The sequence below is a fragment of the Equus przewalskii genome, chromosome 1 (genome assembly GCF_037783145.1).
Source record: "Equus przewalskii isolate Varuska chromosome 1, EquPr2, whole genome shotgun sequence".
NCBI classification, from domain to species: Eukaryota; Metazoa; Chordata; class Mammalia; order Perissodactyla; family Equidae; genus Equus; species Equus przewalskii.
The window spans coordinates 118312266-118325890 of record NC_091831.1 but is presented as its reverse complement, the minus strand read 5'-3'; the positions used below and the strand labels follow the sequence as shown (position 1 = coordinate 118325890).

Here is a 13625-nt window from a genome sequence, read left to right as displayed (position 1 = left end):
GCTATAAAGAGCCCGGACTGGGAGTGGAGAGCCTTTCTAGGAGCTGGCCCAGCAGTCTTTTGACAGGCTTTCTCTGCCCCAGGCTGGGCCTGGGGATGCTGAGCTGTATCAGCCCCAGCGCTGCATTGGGGGCCCTTAATCTGGGGGACACAGAAGGGGAGTCAGAGAGTGATGGTAAACATACCTGCAGTGCTCGGGAGGCGGGGGACCCACAGCAGGGCGATCCCCCTCCCTGGGGGCTTGAGAGGAGCTGCTTGGAGGAAGAGACCCTTGAGCTGGGTTCTGAAGGCCAAGTAGGAGAGTTCCATGTGCAGGGTGGATGGTCGGCCATTGCTGTGGGAAAAAGGCCCGGGCCAGGGCGACCATCTGGGGCTCTCTGGACAGGCCTCCATCCACCCCCATGTCACCCTACTCCCAGCCACGTGGCCATGGCTACCTCTGAGCTTGTACTGTTCCCGCCAAAGGGCTTTATCATTTCATGAAATGGATCCAGTGGCTTGGGGCCCTGGAGCTGAAGGAAAAGAAGGGGCCTCAGACAGGCAAGGACTTGGGGACAGGGCAAGTCACACGGAATCCAGACCTGGCCTCGCCTCTGTTCTTTGGTGACCTGGTATGAGTCCCTTCACCCTTCTGAGTGATCAGGCCCATCTCGTGGGATGGCACCGAGGACAGGATGCGTTAACAGGCCCAGGGCCCTGGACACATGGTAGAAAATGGTGGCAGAGTCTGCAGGGCACCTTCTCGCTCTGTTGTTCCCCGACTGCTGCCACCCTCACCGGGCCCTAGCCCACGTACTCATCTTTCTCCTCTGCTTTCCCTGCCTCTCTCTCCCCTCCCTTTCGCTCCTGTTTCAGCTGCTAGGCACCTCTTTCTCTCTATCTGTCATCTTTCCTTCGCCTGCTCTCCTAGTCATTTTTTGCTGGTGGAGCTGGGCAGGGCCCTAGGCAGACATTCTGAAGCCCTCAGCCCTCAGGTCTGCCATCCCTCCTCACTCCCTTCTGCCGCAGACCCTGTCACAGGAACATAGGGCGTTGGGACGAGATGAGATGGTGCCTACCTGCCTCATTTCCCAGCAAGGAAACAGCCCTGCACAGTTGCCCGGGTCACACACAGCCAGGCTGAGAACCCAGAGGCCCTGGTGTCCAGAAGGCCCCAGGCCCTAGCAGTGGCAGCAGCCACCTCTGCCAGGGATCGCATGCCTGTGTGTGCTGGGGATCCCTGTGGTCCCTGGGGAACACTGAGTGGGTACACCATGAAATATTGATACCATAAACCGAAAATAACTGAACTTTCCATCCTGTGCTGCAGCCGACTCCAAATTAGGTGAGATTTCAGCATAGATGGCGGCAGCAGGCACAGGGGAAGGGTATGGTGGAAAAACACTAAAAAAGTCAGTGTGTTTGACATACCGTTTTCTGACAGTTAGGGAAAGGCTTTTGTCAGGTTGGGGGGCAGGGTGCCTACATGCAGCTCTCTAAGGCCTTCCCTTGGGCCTGGGGACCCTACCCAGCACCCTTCTACCCGGCGGGCCCCTCCCCTGGGCTGGCCTGTGTGTTTGAGAGAAGTCCTGCTTCAAACCGGGTGGCTCTTGGGGCAGGCAGCCTGACCAGGGCAGAGACCTGCCGCCTCCAGCCTTGTGCCTAGGCCTAGGGGCAGAGGAATTCCCTTTTGGAATCCTCAGTTTTTCTCATCGGTAAATGGGTAAGAAATACCTCTTTTTAAGGCTGGTGTGAGGGTTTCTGAGACTATGTGTGAAGTCTAAAACCTGGCCCTTACTAGGTGCACTGCAAATGTTAGTCTCACCCCTTTTCCAAGTGCAGGTGTGCAACTAGCCTGTGTGGGCTGGGTTCTGTGCATGGGGAGACACGCCCCTACCTCCAGGGGCCTCCAGAAGCTGTGTCAGGAGATAGAATGACCCCTGACCTCCCTTAGTGGTTCTCCAAGTCCACCCATGGGTGATCCCAAGCCCCTGCTGTCTCCACCAGTCATCCTATCTAACCCTGAGCCCCAGGGGGGGAGCCCCAGTGTGAAGCCCCAATCTGGGATGCCAACTCAAATAGATCCTTCCACCCCTGGTGGAACTGCACTTTGGGGCCTGAGCCCCCACGCCCCTTCATTCCCTAGCCAGGTTTGAGGATGTTGACTTTCCTGCTGGAGAAAGTCAAGCTTCTTTGTGGGTTCCCTCAGGGACCCTGGGATCCAGCCCCTTACTGCCCCATGGGGGAAATAGATCAGAGAAGGCAGGCATTGCCCAAGGTCACGCAGTGGAGTGGCCAAAGGGAAGTGCAGGTGGTGGTGTGGGGAGTAACTGAGTCAGGCCATACCTGCCCCGGGGCAGGAGTGAGGGTGTGCTGGGGCCGCGCCGCTGCAGCGCAGGTCTGCTGGCTCTGGGACTGGAGGATGCAGGCTGCTGTAGAGTCTGTGCATCGTGCCCTGAGCACGGCTCCCCTCTGCCTGCCCGCCTGCCTGCCTTCCATGGTTATTGCCTTTGTATTTATTGGTGCAATTTTTAAACTCTTGCCCTTGTGGGAAGCCCTTCAGGGGGCAAGGATCCAAAATAAAACACTGATTAAAATGCATAAAACACTTCTCCTTGGCCGCTGCAGGAGGAACCAGTGGGATCAACGGGGCCAGGAGGGCAGGGGCAGCACATCACCCCCTCAGCAGTTTCCGGGACCCCCTCACACACAACCCTGCCAGCATCCCTGGGAGTGTTAGGAGAGTAGGTCCAGCGTGCTGTGCTCCTGCTATGCCACCTTGGGCATGCATCTGAGCCTCCTCGGCCATAGTTTCCCCACCTTTCAGGGCAGCCACATGTAAGAGGTGAGAGACAGGCATTGGGAGGATGGCCCTTCTGGAGCCATCCTGGTCCTGTGGAGTCTGGCCTGCTGCTCTGTGGCTCTGACTGCCAGGCCTGGGGCTGGCAGCCACACAGGGCAATGCCGACCCTTCTTCCATCACCGTATCTGAATTCTCCAGGTCTCTCATTGCTCAGAGGGCCTGCTGCAGGGTTAGCCCCATCAGAGGGGCTTCAACCCCTGCACAAACCCACGCACACATGCTTCCTTGCAAAGAACATCTGCTGGGTCTGTTCTGTGCCACACCTCGGTCTGAGGCTGCAGACACAGCGTCTGCCCTCAGGTATGTTTGTCTCACCTACTCTACCAGGTGAGACAAACACACCCATGCCTGTTTGACCCAGGGTTAAACATACACCACAGGAGATGCACCATATGCTGAGGCTTTGGAGCATGTTTTCCTCTTTGCTCAGGTCGCTAGGAAGCTCTCACCTCTAGTCATTATGCAGGACTTTGTGGCATTCTTTCTTGACTGGTTTGCCTTCTTTAGCTTTATCTTTTTATCATCTTATAGCATAATTTTTCTGTCAGTTGGCTCAAGTCATTTTTAGAATGAGGTGTGCCATATGTCAGTTACATAATGTCAGTACTAATGACTGTAAGGTGCTTCAGTGTTAGGGGCAAGAGATGACTTCTCACTGAATAGGTCAAGAATGGCTTCATGGAAGAGGTGGCCTTTGGGGTGGAAAGTCACAAAGGCTGCTGGGGCAGGAGGCTGGGAGAGTCCTCCAAAAGGAGATGGCTTAGAGGCAGGAATGTTCAGGACAAGGTGGGGATACCTGGTGGCAATCCTGGGGTGATTGGTGGGGGAGGAGGTAGATGGGTAGGTTGAGGCAAGGGGGTAGACTCTTCGAAGGCTAGATTCATGTCTGTGTGAGGGCCTTACCAACATCTCAGGGTGGCCTGTGCCCTCACCATCCCCTCCTTCCTTAGCCCCCCCTCCAGCAGCCCCCACCCCGCCCACCAGCCCAGCCCTGAGCTGGGTGCTAAAAGTCCTATTTACCTCCCCAGGCCCCAGCCTCACACCCACTCCGGCCCCAGCTGCTGGCTCAATTACTTATCGATCGCCTGTCAGGATGTCTGCTTTTCTGGTGGGTCACTGGAGCATGTGTGACTGTGGAAAATGGCCTGGTAGGGATGGTTGGGGAAGGCGAAACCACAGAAGAGTCTGGAGAGAGGATAAGAGAGGCTGAGGGGAGGGAGACGGACAGAGCCCTTGGGGATAACAAAGTCTTGCAGATTCCATCATATGTCAGTGACACCCAGAGCCCTCTCTGGTTAATCAGTCACTTAGTTGATCAACAACCAGGGAGTCCCTGTCAGTTGAGACCACCAGAGTATTGGAAAGTATGTGGTGTCACTGGAGTCTGACAGACGAGAGCTCTGGTCCCATATCTGCCCCCTCTACTGGCTGGGTGTCCTTGGCAGTCACAATCTCTCTAAGCCCCAAGTTGCCTTAAGGGTTGAAATGTAGATGACAAGACCTGTGGCCTTGAAAGCAGAGGCTGTGTGCAGGTGTGGGGAGGGACTGGGAGGGGTGGGAGGAGGGCCTGAGCTGGGGCGGAGAGGTGGGACCCTCCCTTCCTGCAACAAGCCCACTTGAGGCTGTGAGTGTGGGCTGTGTGGACAGGCGGCAGAGCCCCGAGGGCACCAGGTTGGGATGGAGAAGCAGGCATGGGTCTTTACCCCACCAGCAGCCGCAGGGCTACAGCTCAACTCCCAGACACCATCTGGTCCAGGTCCTGGAGTTTGGAGGAGTCCAGACTAGCCTTCCTAACCACACACCAACCCTGCCAGGCCAGTTTCCCACAGGGTGGAACAAGGATGGAACAGAGGAGAAAGGAGGAGGTGGGGAGTCAGTCTGGACACAAGTGGGAACAAGTGGCCTCTGAACACCGGCTGGGAGAGAGTAGTGGGCTAACTCCTGCACACTCCCTTCACTCCAGCCTGGACCCAAGCTTGGTCGCCCTCCCAGCACCGTCTCCCGTGTCATCACGACCCAAGTCCCGCATGCTCCCCAGCGCCCAGCTGGAACAAGCCTCACATCCTCGTCCTCAGTGCTGCGCTGTGCTGCCCTGGGCTGTGGGAGTCTGACTGCCCATCCCCCAGGCAGCTGCATAAACCCTGGACTAGGAGGAGGTGACTGAGCCCTGAGAGACAGATGGGGGAAGGCTGGGAGGTCTTTGGAGGGGAGCACACTTCCTACTGGGGATCAGAAAAAGCTTCTTGGAGGAGCGGACATTAAATTAGGCCCTGAACATGGGATTTCAACTGGCAGGGGAAGGGGCATTCCAGGAGGAAAGAACTACAGAAGCCAAGGCCGGGAATCTGGAATACTTGTTCCCTGAGTCCTGAGCTCAGGAGCCTGGGTGGGTCACTGTGGGGACCCAGAGGAAGGTGAGAGTCAAAGAGATTCCACAGGGAGGCATCAGGACTGGTCCCGCTTTCTAGATCAGGGTTGCCCTCCCCTGATCTAGAAAACCCATCAAGGGGCAGATTCATAACCCTGACAGGTACCACTGGGTTTGCTGATTGCCCAGGACCCTTGGGTTGCGGGCTCAACTGCAGTGTTGGCGGGGAGGTGGCCTTGGTGTCTGTGCCCAGGGAAGCCCAGGCTAAAGGCTGAGGGGAGGCCCTCAGCAGCCTCAGAAGCCGTTGCCTGGCAGGCTGGGGACCAGACATGCTCCTCTGCTGGCTGTTCCTAGAGGCCTCAGCCTTTGAGCCCCTTTGATGCCTCTGTGAGCCCCGAGGGCAGCTCAGCAGGTCTGGCTTCACCCCTGGTGAGTGCCAGGGGAAGCTGAGGCTCAGGTTGTGGGGTAGGGTGCAGTGTGCATGCCTAGAAAGTGCCTGTAAAGCGTAAAATGCAGCCTGGCTGCCAAGGGTAGTCTCCTCTGAGGTGACCCTGCCCTTTCCACGAACCCTCTCGATCCTTCAGGAGGGCTCCAGGCAGGGTAAGGGGTAAGGAGGAAGCAGCATGGGGTGGCAGGAGGGCCTCTGGCCTGGGTATCTGGACCTCACTGGGGGGTCCCAGGCAGGAGTCATATGCCAGTCTGGACGCCTGCCTCTCTATCTGTGTCAAGGACATCCTGATGGGACAGGAGGGTGTGGGAGCACAGAGGGCTCGGGGTGGGGTCCAGTCAAATACTGTCCTCTAACACTCCCTCTGTCCTGTGCTTGCTCCCGGCTGCAGGTGAGCGAGAGGATGCTGGCGGGGGGCGCAAGGAGCATGCCCAGCCCCCTCCTGGCCTGCTGGCAGCCCATCCTCCTGCTGGTGCTGGGCTCGGTGCTGTCAGGCTCAGCCACAGGCTGCCCACCCCGCTGTGAGTGCTCCGCCCAGGACCGTGCTGTGCTCTGCCACCGCAAGCGCTTTGTGGCAGTGCCCGAGGGCATCCCCACAGAGACCCGCCTGCTGGACCTGGGCAAGAACCGCATCAAAACACTCAACCAGGACGAGTTTGCCAGCTTCCCACACCTGGAGGAGCTGGAGCTCAACGAGAACATCGTGAGCGCCGTGGAGCCTGGCGCCTTCAACAATCTCTTCAACCTCCGGACTCTGGGGCTCCGCAGCAATCGCCTGAAGCTCATCCCCCTGGGTGTCTTCACCGGCCTCAGCAACCTGACCAAGCTGGACATCAGCGAGAACAAGATCGTCATCCTGCTGGACTACATGTTCCAGGACCTGTACAACCTCAAATCGCTGGAGGTCGGTGACAATGACCTCGTCTACATTTCCCACCGAGCCTTCAGCGGCCTCAACAGCCTGGAGCAGCTGACGCTGGAGAAATGCAACCTGACCTCCATCCCCACAGAGGCGCTGTCCCACCTGCACGGTCTCATCGTCCTGAGGCTCCGGCACCTCAACATCAACGCCATCCGGGACTATTCCTTCAAGAGGCTGTACCGCCTCAAGGTCTTGGAGATCTCTCACTGGCCCTACTTGGACACCATGACACCCAACTGCCTCTATGGCCTCAACCTAACGTCCCTGTCCATCACACACTGCAATCTGACTGCTGTGCCCTACCTGGCCGTGCGCCACCTGGTCTATCTCCGCTTCCTCAATCTCTCCTACAACCCCATCAGCACCATTGAGGGCTCCATGTTGCATGAGCTGCTACGGCTGCAGGAGATCCAGCTGGTGGGTGGGCAGCTGGCCGTGGTGGAGCCCTATGCCTTCCGCGGCCTAAACTATCTGCGTGTACTCAACGTCTCTGGCAACCAGCTGACCACACTGGAGGAGTCGGCCTTCCACTCGGTGGGCAACCTGGAGACACTCATCCTGGACTCCAACCCACTGGCCTGTGACTGCCGGCTCCTGTGGGTGTTCCGGCGCCGCTGGCGGCTCAACTTCAACCGGCAGCAGCCCACATGTGCCACACCCGAGTTCGTCCAGGGCAAGGAGTTCAAGGACTTCCCTGATGTGCTCCTGCCCAACTACTTCACCTGCCGCCGCGCCCGCATCCGGGACCGCAAGGCCCAGCAGGTGTTTGTGGATGAGGGCCACACGGTGCAGTTTGTGTGCCGGGCAGATGGTGACCCGCCGCCTGCCATCCTCTGGCTCTCACCCCGCAAGCACCTGGTCTCAGCCAAGAGCAACGGGCGGCTCACGGTCTTTCCCGATGGCACGCTGGAGGTGCGCTATGCCCAGGTACAGGACAATGGCACGTACCTGTGCATCGCAGCCAACGCAGGCGGCAACGACTCCATGCCTGCCCACCTGCATGTGCGCAGCTACTCGCCCGACTGGCCCCATCAGCCCAACAAGACCTTCGCCTTTATCTCCAACCAGCCAGGCGAGGGAGAGGCCAACAGCACCCGTGCCACCGTGCCTTTCCCCTTCGACATCAAGACCCTCATCATCGCCACTACCATGGGCTTCATCTCTTTCCTGGGCGTCGTCCTCTTCTGCCTGGTGCTGCTCTTTCTTTGGAGCCGGGGCAAGGGCAACACGAAGCACAACATTGAGATCGAATATGTGCCCCGCAAGTCAGACGCAGGCATTAGCTCCACTGACGCACCCCGCAAGTTCAACATGAAGATGATATGAGGACAGGGCGGGGGGCAGGGACCCGCAGGCGCGCCGGGCAGGGGAAGGGGCCTGCCCACCATCCGCTTGCTCCTCAGTCCTCCCCACCTCGTGCCCCTCCACAGACTATTTTTCTCCCTCTCACCCCCATCCCCTGCTGCCCCCTGCTGGCCCTCGCCACCCGCCCTCTTTCTACCAGGACCTCAGAAGTCCAGGCCTGGGGACCCCACTTGCACAGGGGCACGCATTGACAGACTGGAGTCGGAAGCTGACCAACCGACCTGCAGCACAGTGAATAATTCAATAAAAAAAGTTACGAACTTCCTCTGTAACTTGAATTTCAATAATTATGGATTTTTATGAAAACTTGAAATAATAAAAAGAGAAAAAAACTATTTCCTCTAGCTAGTCGGAATGCAAACTTTTGACGTCCTGATTGCTCCAGGGCCCTCTTCCAACTCAGTTTCTTGTTTTCTCTTCTTTCTCCTCCTCTTCCTCCTTTCTCTTCTCTTCCCTATGGGGAGGGATCACTCAGGAAAACAGGAAAGGAGGTTCCAGCCCCAGCCACCCATGCACCCTGCCAGGGCAGCTGCCCAGAGCAGGCGGGTGGCAGGTGTGGGCCCAGCTCTGGGCTGGCTGTTTTCAGGGAGCAGGTGGAGGGGACAAGGCTCCCCGATGGGGGTAGGGGCTGTCTGCAGAGCTGCCAGGCAGCAGTACTGCCAGGGGTTGGGGGGCCTGGCTCGGGTGTGGCTGAGACTCTGGACAGGGGCTGGGGTCCTCCCAGAGGGCAGCACAGTCAGTGGAGAGAGCCAGGGCAGGAGGTGGGACTGAGGCCTACCTTCTGGTCCCAGCTCTGCCACTGACTTGTTATGTGGCCTCGAACAGGTCATTGGCCCTCTCTGGCCCTCAGTCTCCACATCTGTACAAATGGAAACGTTACTCCCCGCCCTGCCTACCTCACAGGGCTGTTGTGAGGAATTGATGAGATGATGTATGTGAAACACTCTGTAACCTGTAAAGCGCTGTGCACATGTGTGGGTGACTGTTCTCATTATGGTCATTATTATCTCACTGTCGGTGGCGGGGTTCCTGAAGGGATCTCTGTGGGGTCAGGGTTGGGGGCATGCCAGGGCGGGGCTGGCTCCAGGGACTTCCAAAGGCTCCTCCCTGGGACAGTGGCCAAAAGCACTGGTTGGGTGGACAAGGCTCGAGACCCACAGGGAAGTCCTGAGGCCCATGAGCATCATGGCTTCTAACCACCTCTGGTCTGGGGTCCCCCCAGGCAGAAGCACCTGCAGCTTTTGCATGGACCTATGCAGGCATTCGGAACCCCAGCTCTCTCCAAGCCTTCTTCCCACAAGCATTTATTGAGGGCCTAGTGTATGCTATTTCCCATGTAGAGGCCCAGTCTTTGGGGCTGGGGAGGCAGTTCTGGGGCCACTCTTGGGACTGCCCAGGCCCAGGTCAGCACCCCAGCTTTGCCCATCTTCCACCAGGCCATGCTCTGAGCCTACCTTGGTCTTTGAAGGGTTTTTGTTTGGGTGCTGGGATCCACTGGCACATGGGCTGACGAGGAGGATCAGGCAGCAGCCCCCGGCCCTGCCCATTCACACGAAACCTAGACGCTCCAAACTCGACCCTGGAAAGGGATGCCCGGACGACAGAAGTGCAAAGAGCCAGACTGTCACTTCCCCAGAATCTGAGGGCCCTGCCTCAGGAAGCTGGGCGGGAGCTGGGCCAGCAGCCACGTGCTCAGCCGGCCTCTGTTGGGCGGGGAGGGCACCAGGTCAGGGAGGCCTGACTTCCTCCAGTTTCCTCCTCCTCCTCGGGACTCCTTGCATTCCGCCCCACGGGGGGCCCAGGCTGACCCTGCTGCCCATAACCCCCAGGCTAAGGGGAATCCAGGGATGCAGGAACCCAGGGGCACAGACATAAGTGAACTCGAGGGGGGAGGAAGACGGAAGTCAGCCCTCAGCAACAAGAAACTTCCAGAATGCAGCTCCTCTAATCAGGGCTCTTCCTGGGGCTCACCCCCACCCTGCTGGCATGAACTAGGTAGCTGCATGCTTAGCGCCTTCTAAACCGAGCCTCTGGTGCCATGGCATGGTGAGCAGGGTCCGGCATGGAGTTGGCACTCCTGTCACTCATGTGTGCATTCATCCACTCAATCTGCAGATGTGCTGAGCCCGCTCTGCTCTGGCTTCCTGCTGATGCAGTTTGTAGCCAACAGCTGGGCTAGAATGCCCTTGCCCACGCCTCCCACCCCTACCCAGGACTGTCCCTGGTTCTGGGGAAGCCGCAACCCCTCTGAACCATGGATTTATCTCGGGGAGGAAAGAGGGTCCTCTCCCCACAGGATACTGGAATGTTGGTGTGGAAAAGGTTGATGGTCCCTGGGAGCAGACCGGATTAGTGATAACAAAGCTCTGACGTTTGAGGTCAGGTTTGAGTTTGAGGTCCTGTTCTAGTACTTACTAGCTGTTTGGGATTGTTACTCAACTCCCCTGAGCCTCAGTCTTCTCATCTGTAACTTAAAGATGATCTTACTACTTCTGGTTGTTAGGAGGTTAAATGAAGGAGTACAGGTATATTTGTTGACTGGTGAAGTGCCTGGCACTCAGAAAGCCCTCTACCAATGATGGTGGTGATGATTATTGTTGAGTCCAACTCTGGTACAGATGCAGAGACTGAGGACCAGAGAGGGTGGTCGCTTATCCAAAGTCAAACAGCTTCTAAGTGACAGGACCAGGGCCTGGAAGTTCAAGATTCTCAGAGCCTCGGACTTCTAGGCCTGACTTGGGGCTTCTCAGAGACAGGCCAGGGGATCCCCACCTAGCAGAAGACCACTTTGGGGAGCACAGGGGCAGGGAGAGGAGTCCTTGGGTATGGGGGTGGCCTGTACACAACAAGATAGTGATATCACGTGACACTTCAAGAACCCAACAGGCCTGCTCATCTCGGGAGAGAGCAGAGCACAGTCTCTCCATCGTCCAGCCCTAGATGCCCTGGTCAGCACTGTCCTCCACGGAGGCAGCCCATGGGATGGTTACTTAACCCCTCTAGAATGCCTGGATCCCTGGGGCTTCCTGAGATGCAGGTGAGAGCAGGGAGTTCAAGGGGCCAAATTTATTCCTGGCTACTGGAAGGGAACTGGACCCCTGAGGAAACTCAAGGACACAGGAAACTTGTGAGGTTGTTTCCAGAAGAAGAGAGTCAGTTAGGGGGAATGTGAGCACTCAGAGTCAGGGCTGGGTTGGCCCACACAAAGGAGCCTGGGACGGGGAACCAGGCAGCCTGGGTTTTAGTACTGCCCCTTCCCAGCTGCGGGAGCTCCATCTGTAGAAGGTGGTAATGAACTAACTGCTAAGAGACCTGCCAGGCCTCAGGGGGCATTAGTGTACAAAGTCAGGCTGGAGAGCTCCTTTCCCCACAGCCTAACAGCCTCTAACGGGGAAAGAGGAGGAGCAGATGCCGGCCCCACTGCCTGGCACAGGTGCAGCTGGGGCCTGAACCCAGAGGTGCTCTGGGCAGCCAAAGCCTTTCTGGGCCACCCACATTCCACACTGTCTCAGTGGCCTCAGACCCAGTGGGGTTGTAGAGTCAGGATGTCCTGCCACCTCAAGCCCTGCGGGGAACTGGCTGCTCTGCTCACCTTTCAGCCTGGATCCAAGCTATTGGGGAAAAGGCAGGATACCGAATCCTGAGAGTCTGGCCTGCTTTCCGGGAGACCAAACCAGAGGCAGCCTCCAGGCGTGCTCCTCCATGAGACTGCACGCCTTAAAGAGAAAAGGCGATAAGACTGGGAGCCTACTCTGGACAACAAGTGACTCAGCCAAGGATGGCACCCAGGAGGGTGAGTATTAGAGGAAGAGCAAGCACTAGGATTCCCCTGGTTTATTCCTCACAAGTGAGAATCTGAGGCTCAGAGAAGGGAAGTAACCCACCCAAAGTCACACAGCAGAGTGGTGCATGGGGCCTGGACTTGGAGTCAGGCAAACCTTGGTCCAAATCCCATCTGAAATATGGCACCTGTTTGGTGTGCAATAATGACTGCTATTATTAGCATGACATCATTATGGACAAGCAGGGGATGGTGGTTGACCTCAGGAACTAGGAGGGAAAGGGACTGTATGGGGGACACAATGGGGATCCAAAAAAGCTGGACTCCAATGGGGTTGGGGTAGAAACCAAACCCGGTTATGCCCTCTGATTCACCACTGCAGGCCTCGGGGCTGTGTGGGGAGGAAAGGAGCAGACTCAAGGCCATCACCCCTGCCTGCCCAGGACAGAGTGGCCATGCCCTGGGGACCTGGAGGACAAGGCCACAACCTGTGTGTGTTGGGGGAATGGAGGTCATGGGGAGCAAGAGAGAAGGGGTCAGAGGAGCAGTGTAGACCCTGGCTGGTACTGGTAGTCCTGGGGACTTTGAGCCTTCCAGGGCCAGAAGTCAGGGTTCACGAGGTACAGGGAGCTGGGACAGCACAGACCAGCTGGAGCTAAGTGATTTATTGGGGCCCTCACAGAACCTGGTTCCATGGTCTATCATCTCTCCTCTCCCCAAGTTGGTGTCCTCCAATAACATGACAGCCTGCTCAGGGCTGGAAGTCACCCCCAGCTCCCCTTCCAAGCCCCAACTCCAGCCCCAACTCACAGTCAGGCTTGCTAGCGTAGTTGATCTCTTCATTCCTAGTCTCCAGAGAAAAAGTATCTGACTGGCCACCTGTCAGCCAATGGACTGGCTGCCTCTGAGTCCGGTGCTCATATCCTTGTCCAATCAGCCGAGGCCAAGGAGCGCCTAATCCAAGCCAAGTTTGGGTGAAGCTGATGCAGAAAGGGCTCAGGGACTATATCAGTTATCTATTGCTGCATGACAACCACGCCAAAACTTAGTGGTTTAAAACAACAACAGCAGCCGTTTATTCTTAGTTTTGCAGCTTGGACAGGGCTTGGTAAGGACAGTTCATCTCTGCTCTCCATGGTGTCTACTGGGGAGACTTGACTGGAGCTGAAAAGTCCAAGGTGGCTTCTGGCCACGTCTGTCACCTGAGCTGGGGACACCGGAAGGCCTGGAGGCCAGCTGGTTTCTCGGGTTCCAGATGGACTCTCCAACAGACAGCTAGCCTTCTTTATGGTGGCTCAGTGCTCCAAGACAGTGAAAATGCAAGCTGCAGGGTCTTTTGAGGAAAGAAGTCCATGTGGGCCAGGAGGCCCCATAGCTTCACATTCATTGCATTCTATTGCTCAAGGCAAGTCACAGGACCCCCTAGATTCAAGGGGAGGGAGGACAGACCCCAGCTCTTGGTTGGAGGAGCTGCAAAGTCTCATAGCAAAAGGGCACGCAGGATGTGAGTCGGGGCAGCCACCTTTGGAAGTAACCCCCCACAGGGACCTCTGAAGTGCCCTTTCCTTTTACGAACCACTCATTGGTGCACAGGCCTCTATGGTTGACCCAGGAGTAGGGGACTTAGAGAGTGATGGTGACCGGCCTACTGATAGATCCACAGCTGGTAAGTAAAGACCCAGGACTTGAATCCAACTTTGCAGGCTCTGGGGCAGTGTCCTTTCGAGCAGAAGCAGGAGGCAGGGGGCACTGGGATATTAGAACAATAATAATAATAGCTACTGCTTATCAAGGGCTGGGCCAGACACCTGGCCAGACATTTGGCTCACATTCTCTTGTCTAACCTTGCCAGGAGGAGTTCTAACATGTTCCCTTTCGGATGTGAACACTGAGGCTGAGG

General features: G+C 57.2%; 1 protein-coding gene across 14 annotated transcripts in view; it reads left to right on the top strand.

Annotated features, from left to right (window-relative positions):
• LINGO1 (leucine rich repeat and Ig domain containing 1) overlaps window positions 1-8926 on the top strand; it is a 209762-nt gene extending 200836 nt beyond the window's left edge. For all 14 annotated transcript variants that reach the window (XM_070620959.1, XM_070620981.1, XM_070621009.1 and 11 more), the window contains one exon: window positions 6049-8926. In XM_070620959.1, coding sequence (XP_070477060.1) covers window positions 6061-7905 — 1845 coding nt within the window. In that variant the 5' untranslated portion in view covers window positions 6049-6060 and the 3' untranslated portion in view covers window positions 7906-8926. The remainder of the gene's footprint in view (window positions 1-6048) is intronic.
• Window positions 8927-13625: the final 4699 nt, after the last annotated feature.